Below are 15226 nucleotides of genomic sequence, written 5' to 3'. Positions count from 1 at the left end.
TATTTTTAAAAAACTTTTAATCTCGACGAACACACTTTTCTTTTTCATAGCAAAGTAACCTAATTTAAAATGATGTTATAATTTTTTAAATATGTGTATACATTTGTAAAAAGTGTTGATAAATATTAACTTATTAGATTAAGATAGCCCTTTGCTACAATTCGAATTGAAGCCACTTAACACACCCCTAACAAAAACATATTTTAAAAAATGTCTGTAATTTAAAAAAAAAGAAGCCAAAGCTATCTTAGTATATACATATACAGTCCGTTCTACCTCGTTCTTCACAGTCGCAAATCTAGTTATCTCTTTTGACATGACATAACCTTTTGCCGATTATGTAGACTAAATAATTACACGCTTTGACCTGAAGCCAACGTTAAAGTAGAATGTATCTGTCAGACGTATCTCGAAATGTAAAGGCCATCACTAGCTTTATCTGAAAATGACCATAAAAATAAAGTGCTAGATGGATGACGATCTATATTTAAAATCTCCTTTAAATTAAGTTCATTTTAATTATGTTGTATTTTTTATAGTTACTCCAGAACAAATTATTGGAATGTGTGACAGAAAATATCAATGAAATGTGTATTAGAAAACATCATTGAACTGTGTAATAAAAATAATCTTATAAGTAATGCGCTTAGACAAGATTTATCATGCTTCGGTAACAATAACATTAAGACTTTAATTTTTGGTCAGATTTTACTTAAATGAGAGATTAGATGATAAAAATCCTTAAAATAATTACAAGTGCCATGCGTTCATTTTGGAATAATCCTGGTGTAATGGAGTGCATAGTTAATGGTATAGTGGAAAGTTAAGTGTATCTTAGAGTGGATGGTAGAGTGGGTGGTATAGTGGATTGTAGAGTAGATATTATAGTTGATACAATAGTTGAGGGTATAGTCGATGTAGTAGTGAATGGAAGAGTGGATGGTACAGTGAATGGTAGGGTGGATAGTAGAGTGGACGGTAGAGTTGACGATATAGTGGATGGTATAATTTATAAGTGTATTCCTACATATGTATTAATACTTATAGTCATATATATCAGTTAATATATATATATATATATTTATATATATATATATATATGTATGTATATATTACTCATACTTTTGTTTAATGACAAGTTAGGCTTCTAAATTGACTCAGACATTCCTTTCTAAACTTGACATCACAAAAACTATACACAATGGGGTTGACAGCCGTGTTGATCAAATACGATCTAAACAAAAAGTGATACAAGCTCTGTACGTGAAAGTTCATGGATTCGGGAAATTCCGGAGCGACTGTTTTTATAGCGTTGAACACCATAAAGGGGAGTAAGCTTAAAATGTAGATAGAACTGATGGTCACCAGCATACAAGTGATCCTTCCTGAACCTCGACGTCTTTTTGGTCTTTTGGTTTTTATCTTTAAACTTTTATTTTCCGCGCTGAAACTTTTGTTGATATCAAAGGTACTCAGAGTAACTGATCTTTTTAGTCTAGTTGTTTCGACTTTTTCATAAGACTTAAAAATCTGGAGGTCGCTTGCGAAATGGTTAGCAGAACTCGCTGATTTCTTTAATATGGATGTGTAGCTAGTTTGATGGGGCGATGGGTTGCCTGCAGAAGGGATAAAATCAACGCACTCACAACTTTTAGATAGTGCTTTGTTTCTAATAGAGTTAGCCCTATCCCTTTGTTCAGGTTCGATATTTTCAGGGTCCCTGTGTTGGTACTTGGATAATTCCTTAACAGTACGAAAACTTGAAATTAGCATTGTATTTCGTTTCCTTCTTTTAAATTCAAGAAGCTTACTTGATAATGACGTCGATGGTTCGTGTATTTTGATGTTTTTACCTGCTTGTATTGCTCCATTGACGCTTTCCAAAGTTGAGGCTGTATTCGTGAATGTGTTGGATGTCGGTTCGAAAGATACATCTGCAAAACTTGTCATTTCCGTTTCCTGTTCAGAAACTCCCCTTGCGTGTGTGCTTGGTTTACGGTTATGATGCCGTTTCGCTCTAAACCAAATCTTTACATACAACACAACAAGGAGGCTAGATACAGTTATAAAAAATAACACAAAAAGAGTTGTGTTTATTTTATGCAATGCAGTTCCGTTAAATTTATCGTCAACGTAACAGACGTAGCCAAAAATGTTTGGATTCGGCGTTTTCTTCTTCTGTATGCCTTGGATTATAAAGTATAAAATAGAAAGGACTATTGCTAAGAAAGTGAGCCCAATGCAAGTAATTCTTGCTTGTTTTACAGTCACTTGATTGCAAAATGGTTTGCAAATTTTTCGATACCTGGAGACACAATAATTACCGATTTTAAAAAAGTTATTTCTTTTAGCTTAAAAATAAATAATTATAAGATAAATTCAGACACATTTTTTAAAATCAGCATTTCAAACGTTCTACAAAATTAAAATTGATATTTGTTGGTTTATAAAATACACTTAAACGTATTACTTTAAACAATAATTATTGTTCTTAATTTAATGGTAAGGTCATTTTGATGAAAATGTTTGAACTCATTTCTTCTTTTTCCTTGAGGTTGGAAGGGATTTCGATCAACACAGTTAAGTGTTATTGGTCCCCCCTTTATGCTTAAGACAGGACGTCGGCTTCAATTTCAGCCTGCTTTTCTTATTAGATTTGCTTCCATAGCCTTTGTCCAACAAAGAAAGAACTACAAGGCAGCAGCTGTATCTCTTTGCATTAAAGTAATGCTTTCTTGATAATACTGAATACCTAACCTGGTCACTGCCAAGGCCGCGAGGAATAATGACGATGCCCCGTGGGTTACTGCATGTCCATACAGACGTAACTTGCAAGGGTAAACCATGTCAAAGTCCCAGTGATGAAACATACTGTGAATGTCACCTAGAAAGTTTACAATACATCACATGAACAACAGATAGGCACATATTTTGATGAGGGTGAAGGTTATGAGCTTCACACAATTAATTAGATGTATGTAATTGTTTCAGATTTACGAAATATGAAAGCATTTGCAAATTGCATTACTAAATTTTCGATTTGAATTTAGTAACAAAGAAAACTAATATAGTTAACTTCGTTCAATTTTACAACACCACATCATATTTCCGGTATTACAATGGTAATTATAAAGTACGTGCTAAAATGTTGAATGGTGTCAATTTATAATCTCTAGACCCACCCAGCTAACACATAGGTATCATGCATGTTAAATGGTGTCAGCTTGTACATCATCTTTTTTAGTTAGAGTCCTAAACACAAAGGACAGATGAAGTAGAATTCATCTGTTTCAATTACCTCAGTATACAAGAGGATATTGTGGTCAGCACTATGCCCAGTAGTCTTTGTTTCCCAAACGTGAGCAAGGTACTTATTAGAGATGGGTGGACTCAGGAACGCCTTGCACGAGAACTGAACTATACAAATTTCCGGATTAGCAGACTTAAGCTCTACCGTTTGCCCACACAGTCCATGCCAGATTGTGATCTCACCTGGAATGAGCATTATGTTAGCCATCAAGTCAAAGACAGCTATCGCCATGATGAAGGTACCAGAGGCTGTACTCCTGAACCTCTGTGAGTAAACAAAGAGGACGATGGAATTCCCGATGATTCCAACGACGCAGAGAACACCCAGAAAAATGATGGCGGGTATCATGGTGTAGGTGGAGTAGAGTTGGAGATGTGCTAGATAGCATGTTCTTTCGTCATCTGTGTAGTTTCTGGACACGTTAGGATTTGTGGACACGTTGCACTCCATTCTGAGAACAAGTCTTTTGTGGGGATTTCAAAATACCCTTTGTCGCGCAATCAAAATTATTTATTATATATTCATTTTGCTTTCCACTAGATTTAATATCAAGGTAAAGGTTATAATTAGGCTAAGATCTTAAGTTAGAATCTATGGTATGTACTATATTTATACTGTCAACTTAAAACGTCCCTAGAGCTAATATACACACCTTAATATCACAAATTCTGGCTAAATTCATTACATAATTAACATTAGGAACCAATATAGTTCTTGTAGTTTTATACATAAAAAATTATGGTATCAAATTGTCTTGAAACCTCCTCTAAATTAACAATTAAATTGATTAGAGAATTAGCCTTATACATTGCCTATCTCTAATAGCGAAATGAACTAAAATATTGGATCAATACTAATGTTCTAAGTATCGCTTCAGGATAACATAAATATGGTAAAATGTATCTGCAATACGACTTACCAAAGTTTAAGTTTTTAAAATTACATGATAATTATGAGCAGTGTCCGTGTATGACAACACAATTTGAAATAGTGAATACTACATTCTGTTTATGATATTACGTGTTATACAAATAAATAAAACATTGTATTCCGGACCAAGATGTGCTTTAGTATCTACAGTATACTGAAGTTCAAAAGTTTGAAGTTTGAAGGATTTCTTTTTCGAGAAAAAAAAGATGTAAATCCTTGTGTAATCATCACTTATGTTTATGTTAATATACAATAAAAGTGTAATTGTTTTTTTCTATCTGTTGTGTTAAAAAATCTTTTCACGTTTTTTTAGCGTGATCCAATTAATTAAACTTTACATAAAAGAGGCATCGAATAATACTTGTATGTGTAAGCAAAAATTTTGAAAATGCTCTTTAATGTGCTTTTGAAGTAAATGACATATGTTCTTATAGTGAGTATATTATTACTCATCCATGATCGGTGTAGGTATGTGTGTATATTCGTGTGTGTGTGTGTATAAGTGTGTGTTAGTGTGTGTGTGTGTGCGGAAGAGGTGGCTGCTTATTATGTAAAATATTCGTGGTTTGTTTAGATAAAATTACATGTCTAAGCTTGTTTCAATTAAGTCAATAGAACTCACTTATAAAACGAAATGTTTTAAACCTTCTAACTTTGTTAACTATTTTATATAAACCAGAATAATGTTTAGATTTTTTGTTTTTATTGCATTCGTTAATTTAAAATTAACCTATAGACAGAACAATGTCAACTTAAGATGATTTCAAGTTGTCCATTGAAAATCTAAATTGCCAACTGAAGTACTTTACGATTAAAGTCTAAACATTTAGCAGACACTTCGCTGGCTCACAATTCCAACACACCCAGTCGATTAATATCTTATTATGTTACTTAATCAAATGTTATGGGCTTGAGTTTGATTCTTTGTAAAAAATGCTTTTCGCCTACAACCACCCCCCCCCCCCCCCCCCCCCACCCCACACACACACGAACACAAATATTTTTAAAATTGAAGTTTAAATCGATTTTTAAAAAAAAATCTCCTAGCTCTTTGAATATTTAGAAAATGTATTTCAAAAAGTCGAAGTAACGGTAACAATTAAGATTCTAACATTACTTATTTGAAAAGCAAATGTGTGTCTTCACACTTTCCGAGCCCCCTTCCCCACCCCCACCCCCTATCCCCTAGCAATGTGGAATCGTTTATGGATGCCCCCCTAGCCTTGTTACCATCAGTAAAACTAGCAGAATTTTTTAAAATCGCAATTCACCATTGAGGTTAATTTGAGTACAAATTTTAAAAAAAAATAATAACACAAATAAAAGAACATCGACCATTTTACATTCATTAAAAATGAATAACAAGAGTTTTATAATTGCAATTTTTATTGTTGTGATGTATAATACATTGAGAAGTCATACAAAATTGTTTTTCCTCTCTCTTATACCTTCATCACCGGCTCAGTTGTCAGGCAGACTGGTAAAGATATAAGAAAAAGTAAAGTTTCCTTTCAAATCTGAACGTTCACGAGACAGGTGAAGTAGAGTTCACCCGAAAAAGCATTTCTCTCACCCATATTACCAGCCGCTAAACACATGTGTTTCCGCCAGACTTTTCCGTCCTCCTACAGTGCATTGCACCAGCTAGTATGGACATGAGGGCCGATTCTGTCTTGAGACCGCTTATACTAGGTGGGGATTCACTTTTGGGTTAGCACGCGCTAGACCACGACGTTCCCCAAATGAAGGTGCTCAGCAAGCTGTGCAGAAATGATCGCGAGGCAGTTGAAGAAAAAAATGCATGTCAGTAATGGTTTGCGTGTTGATCTAAGCATTTAATCGAAACTGTAGTGGAGATGATGTTATTGGAGGGTGGGGATGGTAATGTTTAAATGCTGTATCAAAATTTTTTTTCAAATAAATTAAGATTTATGATGATTATAAAGTTCACATTTAACATGACTAATTCAATAATTACTACATTTTTAATTAAAAAAAATATAAATATATTTTTTGAGATAAAATACACTCAACGATACACTTAAATCTATGATTAATAGTTTAATTACATTGTGCTTTAAAAAAAAAGTCATTAATGTTTTCTGTGGGCGACTATGCAGTCTACATAGATATCATAAAGCTGATAGAGTGTTGTCATATCCTACGTTTTCTCTAGCATGTTGCCCACATTCATCTAGCATTGCAATTGTTATTTCTAGCAGCTTTCATACCCACCTCTTTTTTTACATGACAGCCAAAGTACGATGAAATTGTTTAGATCACACATACGCTAACAAAATTTCAGTCAATTTTATTTATGTGATTTAAAGCTTGCAGAGAAATGGTGGAATAGTTTAAAGCATTCATAAGTTATCGAATCTGATCTGAGTTTTATTTATGTGATTTAAAGCATGCACAGAAATATTGGGAAAGTTTGAAGCAATTGTAAGCTATCGAATCTGATCTGAGTTTCATTTATGTGACCTAGTACAGGCACATGCCTGAAGGAATAGCTTGGAGCATTCACGTCTAAAGTGGAGGTCACACAGGTTGTAGATGATAGGGTTCATGGCCGTGTTGAGCAGGTAAGATCTAAGAAAGAGGTGGTACAGCCCGAACTTGATCGGGCCTAGAGAGATCAGGGAGACGGGGATAAACGATCGTAAGAGCTCCATGGCGAGGAAAGGGAGAAAGCTGAGGACGTAGATTAAGCTAACGGTCAGCAGCATGCACGTCGTTCTGTCCACTCCACAACGCGCAGATGTTTTCTGACGTCTCTTGACTAAGGTGTAATGGGCATTTCTACTGGAGACTAGGGTACCGCTTGTTGTTCTTTGAATAGAGTCGTTCAGAGTTTCGCTGGTGATGTCTTCAGAAAAGCTCTGTACAGAAGCCTCTGGTGTCTGGACTTGTTTCTTATCAATCGTGCAATGACTTGATTGATTTTGTTCTTCAACACCCAATTCAATAATCGACCTTTTTATTTTCATTGTCTTGCCTTGAATCGTTCCAACAGTTTCACTATTCTGTATTCCCGTGGATGTATTATCTAAAAAATGGGGTAACTTATTTTCAACTGAGTTTGGAGTTGCATGAACTTCAACATTTAACTTCTGTTTCTGTCTTGGAATGTTAAGATCTTGTTCTGATTTCTCATCTTTCGATATGTTCTTGTTGGTAGATTCAGAACAACCTGACATTTCTGTAGAGACTGTCATCTCTACTGCTTTCTGTGGAGGCACTTTCATGTTGCTACGTTTTTTCCTATGTCCCCTTGTCTTCATCCCAATCAGCGAGTACGTCACAACAATTGTCGTACTTGTTACTACAAAAAGCAACATAAAAAACCCGGCGTTCAGTTTTGGCCAGATAGTGTTAAGGTAGCGGTCGTCTATGGTACAGCTGTGGCCTTCAATGCCTTGGATTTCAGTTGCTTTGGTCTGGACGCCGTTGAGGATAAAGTAAGGGATGGCAAAGGTGAAGGAGACAATGGCGATGGTGACACTTAAACCCGCGGCTAGAGAAGTAGTTACTTGGGTAGAAAATGGTTGACTGATTTTACGATACCTGGAATAAAAGTACAATTATACAATTATGCAATTATATAAAATGTAACAATGAAAATTAAATAAATTTGAAATATTTAATTGTATGTAAACAAAGTATTTGAAAAAAATTTTTAGTATGTCATAGTTTAAGACTCTGCCCCTCTTTAAAGCTATTACTATTAGCTCATTATATAAAATATAGTTAAGGATTTGAATTAATCTATATAATAGATATATGATTAAGATCAGCAATATCAAAAGGAGGTATATATTTATTAAGAGAGCAAGCCCACTACGTCCTAGAGTAATTTAAATACAAATCAGAGCGCCTTAGAATCAACCGGAAATTATAGATCGTGCCTTCTTCACCATACGTTGCTTTTTCTTACTTTGGTGAATTAAGAAGGAAGCTCCTAACTTAAGTAAACAGAAGGCTAAGCAACAATATCACACTTCACATCATCTCTTTTCAAAACGTGTTACATTAGTCCCACATGTAACTAACGCAAGATCTAACAAAATCTCAACACAAACACTTGCCGTTTTTTTTTATTATTCATTTTACAACATAAGATTTGAAGCCTTTTAAATATTTTTACCATGTTCGGCACCAAAAGGGGTTTGAAAACAATTTCGTTTATCATGGAAACCCGGAAAAAAATACTCCACCTTTTAAAAAATGTTCGATACTTTTATAAACGGTATGACAGAAAGATAGACAGAGAGTGAAAGACAGAGAGTTAGAGAGTGAGAGATAGTGATAGACAAAGAGAACGAAAACGTTATTGTATCCCTCACCTAGTGGCCGCTATACCAATGAGGGAGAGCGATGATCCTATGCCTGCCACGGTGTACGAATACATCCTAAGTCGGCACAAAATGGGTTTGTCAAAGTCCCAGTGATGAAATATTTCATAGTAATCTCCTGTAAATGTAATAGAACTATGTTAAACAAAGCATTGTATTAATTTAGAGAGTAAAAACAAGCTTAAACAAAAATGTATTTAAGCTTTGATTGCTATTCTAGAAAGTTTTACAATTTTACTCTAACAATATTTGAACCTTTTAAATATATGATTCATGATAATGTAATACCTATTACACATGTACTCCAAATTTTCACTTAAAAAAAAAACATGACATTTTACCACTGATAATGTATAAAGTTTATTTCGTTTATAAAACAAAAATATGTCACACAAAACAAAATGAACTATAATTTTTATTTTTCTAAAGAAATATGCTTTTATAGTTTCGGCAACTAAGAATTTATACGTTTTGGATATTTATTTTAATAAGAGAGTGTTTAAATACATTATTTACTATTTTATTTTAGTTTCGACGTAAATTCTTCTTCTCACTGTAGATTGTTCATGAATTGATGGAAAAACATAAAACTCTGGTTAAAACAACAATTTGCCCGTGTGATAGCCTTAAAATGAGCCATGTACACTTCAGAGCTGCTTGTTGCAGGTAAAGTAGAGTTAAGTTAACCTGATAATACAAAGGGATAGTGTGGTCAACACTATAACAGCCGCCTTTACTTTCCCTAAAATGATTCAGGTACTCATCAGAGCTAGTTAAACTCAAAGACGTCCCAAAGACTCTAGCCGGAAAACGGTAAAGTTCTCCAAATGTTTACCTGGAATAATGACCACGTTGGAGAGCAGATCGAAACACGCCATCGTCATGATAAAGATTCTCATCGCGTTCCTTTTGAACTTTCTGGAATACACGACCAAGACCAGCGAGTTCCCCACAAGTCCAACAATAGCTAGAATCGCCAGAAAAACCATGGAGGGAACCATTGCAAGTGTCGTCACTCCCTGTAGCGAGTCGAGGTAATTTCTTATATCCTCTGAAGTGTGGTTTTTTGGAATGCCGACCCCCGTCATTTTAAGGTTAAGTTCGATGATATAAACTGTAGAAATAATAGTAAAGGAAAAACTACTTTGTCATTACTTTGGAAAAGGAATAAATACACATGTAGTTAATTTAAAAAAAAAACGCTTTTTATCATTAGTGGACAGAGCAATGGGTCCGCAGCAATTCACTTTTAAATATATTGAAATAATCCTTCAAATACATACAATTTCCATTAAATCATTATATAAATTAATGAATAAATACATACATACGTATAAATAAATGAATATATATATATATATATATATATATATATATATATATATATATATATATATATATATATATATATATATAAAATATATATATATATATATATATATATATATATATATAATATATATATATATATATATATATATATATATATATATATATATATATATATATATATATATATATATAATGTACATACACACATAGACACAAGACACTTTTAATTTCGTCAACGTACCCAGTAAATATAAGGTTCCCGTGCAAATTTTAGGCGTTTTGTCAATTAAAAAATCCAGTGAAATCAATGAGTCAGTCAGTATTGTTCTATGTAAGTGCTTTCGCCTACCAGAAACATCTCCGGTATGCCTCTACAAAGCTTAAATATGAGTCACATTGTTGCAGTAATTATGTATAACACTTTTGGATATGATTTAGAATAAAACGGGAGTGATCTCCCTTATATGTCAAATATATCACTAAAGGGGAAGGCGACACCAGTTCAGTCGGGCTATAAAAAGATTTTTTTAAATCAGTTATTAAATATTTAAATTTTTAATTATAATAGAATCGCGTAGAAAAAACATTGCGCACCAAATGAACAGCAAACAATGTATGTATACTACTGCGGAAAAGTAGTATTTTATGAAGAAAACCTTGATTAATTTTTTTTTAAAGTTAAGTAATCATCTAAATAAGTAACATTATTTTTTTTGTGAGTCTTGACATTCATGAAAAGTTTAAAACTAATCGGTCCGGTAAAAGTGATCAAGATTCAGCACATAGCTTTCTGCCCATGACAGGCACTAGATAGTTAAATAACTCCTTATGGTTTTTGGAGAAATCATTTAAGCGTAAAGTAGTACTTCAATTTTCTGGAAATCACTCAAAATTTGAGAATACCCAGAGAATAAGATCTTTTACTCGCATGTGAAATTTCATCTACCTAACTCAAAGAGTAATCAATGATTAATCAAGTTATAGGATTTTCAAAAACTGAAAGTTGAAGAAGTGCCACTTCCGGTTACCGGAAATCAATGAAAAACGGACGGACAAGATTGAAAATCTAAGTTTTAAAACGTCGAGATTAGTAAAAATCTTGATTTGGATTTTTTGCACGCTTACAATACTTCCTCTGTACTTGGTACGCGAGTAAGTGTAAACAAGAGATAAGGATGTTTTTTAATTGAGACTATAAATAACTTATAATGTTAACTTTTATTATCAATAAAATCTAATAGATCGATTTTGTACAGTGCAATACCAGTTATAAAAGAAATGTGTTATTTTTTGGTATATATTGTACCCTACATTTTTAAAAAAAAGTAACTTTTGTGAAATGAAAGAATACTAAGACAAATATAGCAGACACGTTTCCCTATACCACATTTTCTGATATAATTATTTAAGTACTTTTTAAAATATTTTAAAAAACACAACAAAAAACAAACAACAACGATTAAAAGTTGGTAATACACGAAGAAGAAATATGGAATCGAAATATTGTATAATTAAATGGAACAAAACTTAACTTAAAATATTGTTCGACATTATTTAAGTTAAAAAGTAGTTGAAAAGGTGTAAGTCATTCTGACTTGTCATACACCATATACGCCGTTGTCTCCGAATTTAGCATGCTTTTCTTTTTGCTTTGCTTTCATAGCCTTTGTCCAACCAAGAAGAAAATACAAGGCAGCAGTTGTTTGATTTTTGAGTTGTCTCTCCTAGAGTTGTTGTCTACTTCTGTCGAGCCCCATCTGTCCGAGTGTTCTTACTCGAGACTTTTTCGGTTTAGCAACCATGGGCTTTACCGACTCGACTACGCCCAACTATAGTCGATAAACTCCCAGGGATCTTTCCGGGGGTAAGATTGCCCCACCATTCTAATGAAATGAAAACAACATATTTTGTATAGGCGATACATAACTTAACCAGTGCCGCCCCCTCCCCTCATCCCAGAAATTTAAGAGGGCCCCGAAAAGTTCAATTATCTCCCACCCCCCTCCTTAGGAAATGATAAAAAATGTCAGAAGGAAACACTAACTTTATGTCACAAAACCGTCAAGGAGACTTACACGTGCGACTATAGGAAATCATGTTTCGCATAACGAACACTTCAACGAATGAACAATGCTGCATAAATGATTACTTTCACTCAGTGAGATACTACTTCATAATTATTTTTTTAAAAATATTTTTTAAAAATATTTTAAAAATACATCGTAAATCAATAAAACCACCTTAACACAAACATAAGTCCTACATGTTTTGTATCATAATTTTATTTTCCTTAACACCTATGCTGTACCTACCTTTGTTTAGTGTAGACAACAAAATACCTGCGGCAACAAACACCTTGCTACACACCTGTGAATCAACATCCGGTGACACACACGTGTTGATGTAGGCCACAGCAACTACAACAACTCATCTTACACCGTGTGTCATTGTCATGAAAATTTGTTTTTACGCATACAAGAACAATTTTCTTCCTGTCAAAACATTGTTTTTTTTTATCTAACAGTCATAAGCTAAATATTTGAATAGCATTTAAATGGCTAGTAGGTAAACTTTAGAGTTTCCTTATACTTAGTGATTCTTGGAAATACCCTCGTTATGTTTCAGTGTTTGCCTGAAGATTGTTTCAATCAATAAAAGCATCACAAAGTGAATTTGATAAACAGCTTAGTTATGTAAAAAAAAAAACGTTTATAACTTTGCCTCAATGTTCATGAATACAGGTGGGTGTATGTTTGTAATGGGAAAGAGTATTAGCGTATACTGGGACGGGGAGGGGGGGGGGTAAAAGCAGATAATAATGAGCAACGATTGTCGATATGTATTCATTAGGTTGAATAAAGCCTGCAGTCGGTTGGTGGGAGGTTTTTAGGAGTGTGCAGTAGTTTGGTAAAGCCTGTAGGTTGGTGGGGCCTGCGGTGGGTTGGTGGGGGTCTTCAGTAGGTTGGTGGGAGGTTGCGCTAGTAGGTGGGCGTAGTAGTAGGGTTTTGGGGGCCTACGCTCGGTTTGTGGGGTTAGTGTGATTGTGCAGGAATTCTATTGCTGTCAGGGATTTATTATCACTTTTACAGAGTTACTTCAAGTACATTCTCCTTATGCAACATGAATTTACAGTACATATTGTTTGTCACTTTTTAATGGAACATTATTATTTACAAAAAGACTCGGGTTTTAACTAATCGGAATATTGAATTATTTTAATTTCAAACAACAGCTTTCTTTCAATATAATTTACAGTTAAGAACACAAAATTCGTATCAAATGTGAATATACTTTCAGTAAAACAATGATTATTATCATTAGACAGTTTTACATGTTTATTAATTTTCCGCATTTTTATTTGTGAAGTGAAAGAATATTTTATTTAATAAATTATAGTGTGTTTATAAAAGAGATGTAATGAGTAATTTTTAATTACTTTTTATTACTTGCAATTTGTTTTTCTAAGAAAAAAATATCATTTTTTAAATTCATTTTAAAATAGGTAACAACATAATCGTCTCCTGTAGTTTGTTAGAAACAATCTGACACGTATGTTCGATGATACAGTTATCCTCTATACCTTATCCCTAACATCAGCATACCATTCACTTACAGTCTTCATTATATACATTCATTTGCCCCTATATTTTATAGAATAAAACATGAATTTTATTATTTGTTAGCCTAGAAAAACGACGAAGACTCAATGTTTTTTACTGCTTTTGTATGGGCACATGGATTTGATTTAAACTTAATATATCGACTGTCAGCTTGTAAAGATATACTGTTTTTAGCAAACAGTAGCCAAACATGAGAAATTAATACTTTTATAACCACGAAATCAACAATGCTATCACGTTTATTTAATCAGTTAATGGACAGTCGATTTTACGTGGCAATTCTCTTTTAATACCATCATCATCCGTTATAAGCACCAAAACGACACCAATTTAAAATTATTACAGCAGATCCCACTCTCCTACCCATCTCTAAAACTGTTGTCATTTTAAAGGAATATAATATGCTTCATTTAAATGTTACATCACATTTAATTTAAAATAAATTACTTTTTTATAAATTGATTGTGTCATTCAAAATCAACGCCATAAGAGTCTATGTATTTTTAAGAAAATGATTCATTTACTATAACTACTACTTAAAAACATTCTAATCTAAGCTATAAGTATTAACTATTAGGAACGTACGTGATGCGAACAGAAAGAAACCGAAAGTCTATTTCGGATTTTTCAGCGCGCTAAAAATAGCGTGTAAACGAAAACATACACAATTTGTATAAGAGGTCAATTATGTTTTCAAGGATGCATTATAAATTGTTTTTAAAATAAAGTGTGTTTTCTGATTATTTTATTAAAAATTTAACAATGTTAATACAATTACAGCATTTTAAGATGAAATCACAAAGTTTAAGTAGAAAAAAATTAATCTTTTTAAATATAACAGTTTAGGGTAGTGGTTAAAAAATGTCTCCATGATTTCAGAATAAGAAGAGAAGTGTGTGGCATATACACATGATCGTTTTTTTAACTCAAGTCTTGTACAATAAAAAATGGTTTGATTCTGCACGGCCTACTTACTAAAACCAAATTATTGAACCAAATTAACCAAATCAAACCTTAACGACAAACGCCGAATAGTTTTCTGTGTTCAAAGGCAAGTCATTGTCTTTGTTTTCTTTCCCCGAACCAATACAATTACACATTGTACTAACAATCTTAAGACACTCTTTCCGAAAATTTAGATTTAATGCGCTGTAGATTATAGGGTTGGCTGCTGTGTTAAGCAGATAGGATCGGAGAAAGAAATGAAACAATGCAAATTTTTCCCATCCGACTTCGATAGGAGAAACTTGACCCATTGACCTTATAAACTCGAGGGCTAGAAATGGGAGGAAACTCAGTATAAAGACCAGGATAACTGTGAGTAACATGCACGATGTTCTCTGAGATTTACTTCCCTTTGTGTTTGTAGTATAGATTGTTGAAGTTTTATAATAATCAGTTTCATTTAAGTCCAGAGTAACGTCCCTTTCTTTTCGATGAGAATAGTTTCTCTTTGTTTCAGGTTCTATGGTATTAAAGTCAGTTTCCTGAGTTGGATTATTTTCTATCTTTCTTAAAGTTTTAACAAAGAAAGCCGAATTCCGCGACAAAATAACGGCATGTCTATTTGACGATAGCTTTCTTTTTTGCCGTTCATCTTTTATTTCCGTACCCATTTCCGACACTTTCCTCTCTCTGTTTTTTTCTCGCGTTTCAGTTTCCGTTGCTTTTCTTTCATT

The 15226-nt window shown here is 33.3% G+C and overlaps 3 protein-coding genes across 3 annotated transcripts in view; all 3 read right to left on the bottom strand.

Moving 5' to 3' along the window:
* Positions 1–1128: 1128 nt before the first annotated feature.
* Positions 1129–3775, bottom strand: LOC131955212 (uncharacterized). Its single transcript, XM_059319233.1, has 3 exons — positions 3493–3775; positions 2758–2884; positions 1129–2305 (listed from the first exon to the last, which is right to left on the bottom strand). Exons 1-3 carry the CDS (start codon positions 3758–3760, stop codon positions 1129–1131), a joined length of 1572 nt encoding a protein of 523 aa, XP_059175216.1. The 5' UTR covers positions 3761–3775.
* Positions 3776–6711: 2936 nt separating this feature from the next.
* LOC131955211 (uncharacterized) lies at positions 6712–9683 on the bottom strand. The gene is made up of 3 exons (XM_059319232.1): positions 9431–9683; positions 8587–8713; positions 6712–7807 (listed from the first exon to the last, which is right to left on the bottom strand). Exons 1-3 carry the CDS (start codon positions 9681–9683, stop codon positions 6712–6714), a joined length of 1476 nt encoding a protein of 491 aa, XP_059175215.1.
* Positions 9684–14282: 4599 nt separating this feature from the next.
* The window catches only part of LOC131955210 (uncharacterized), a 5210-nt gene continuing 4266 nt past the window's right edge, over positions 14283–15226 (bottom strand). The window contains exon 3 of the mRNA XM_059319231.1: positions 14283–15226. This exon is cut by the window's right edge and continues 763 nt beyond it. Within this exon, the coding sequence (XP_059175214.1) occupies positions 14555–15226 (672 nt within the window). The 3' untranslated portion in view covers positions 14283–14554.

This window comes from Physella acuta, unplaced genomic scaffold (assembly GCF_028476545.2).
Source record: "Physella acuta isolate Inbredline_101_S28 unplaced genomic scaffold, ASM2847654v3 ptg001058l, whole genome shotgun sequence".
Classification (NCBI taxonomy): domain Eukaryota; kingdom Metazoa; phylum Mollusca; class Gastropoda; family Physidae; genus Physella; species Physella acuta.
The sequence above is the reverse complement of the archived record's forward strand: the minus strand, read 5'-3'. Positions and strand labels throughout refer to the sequence as shown.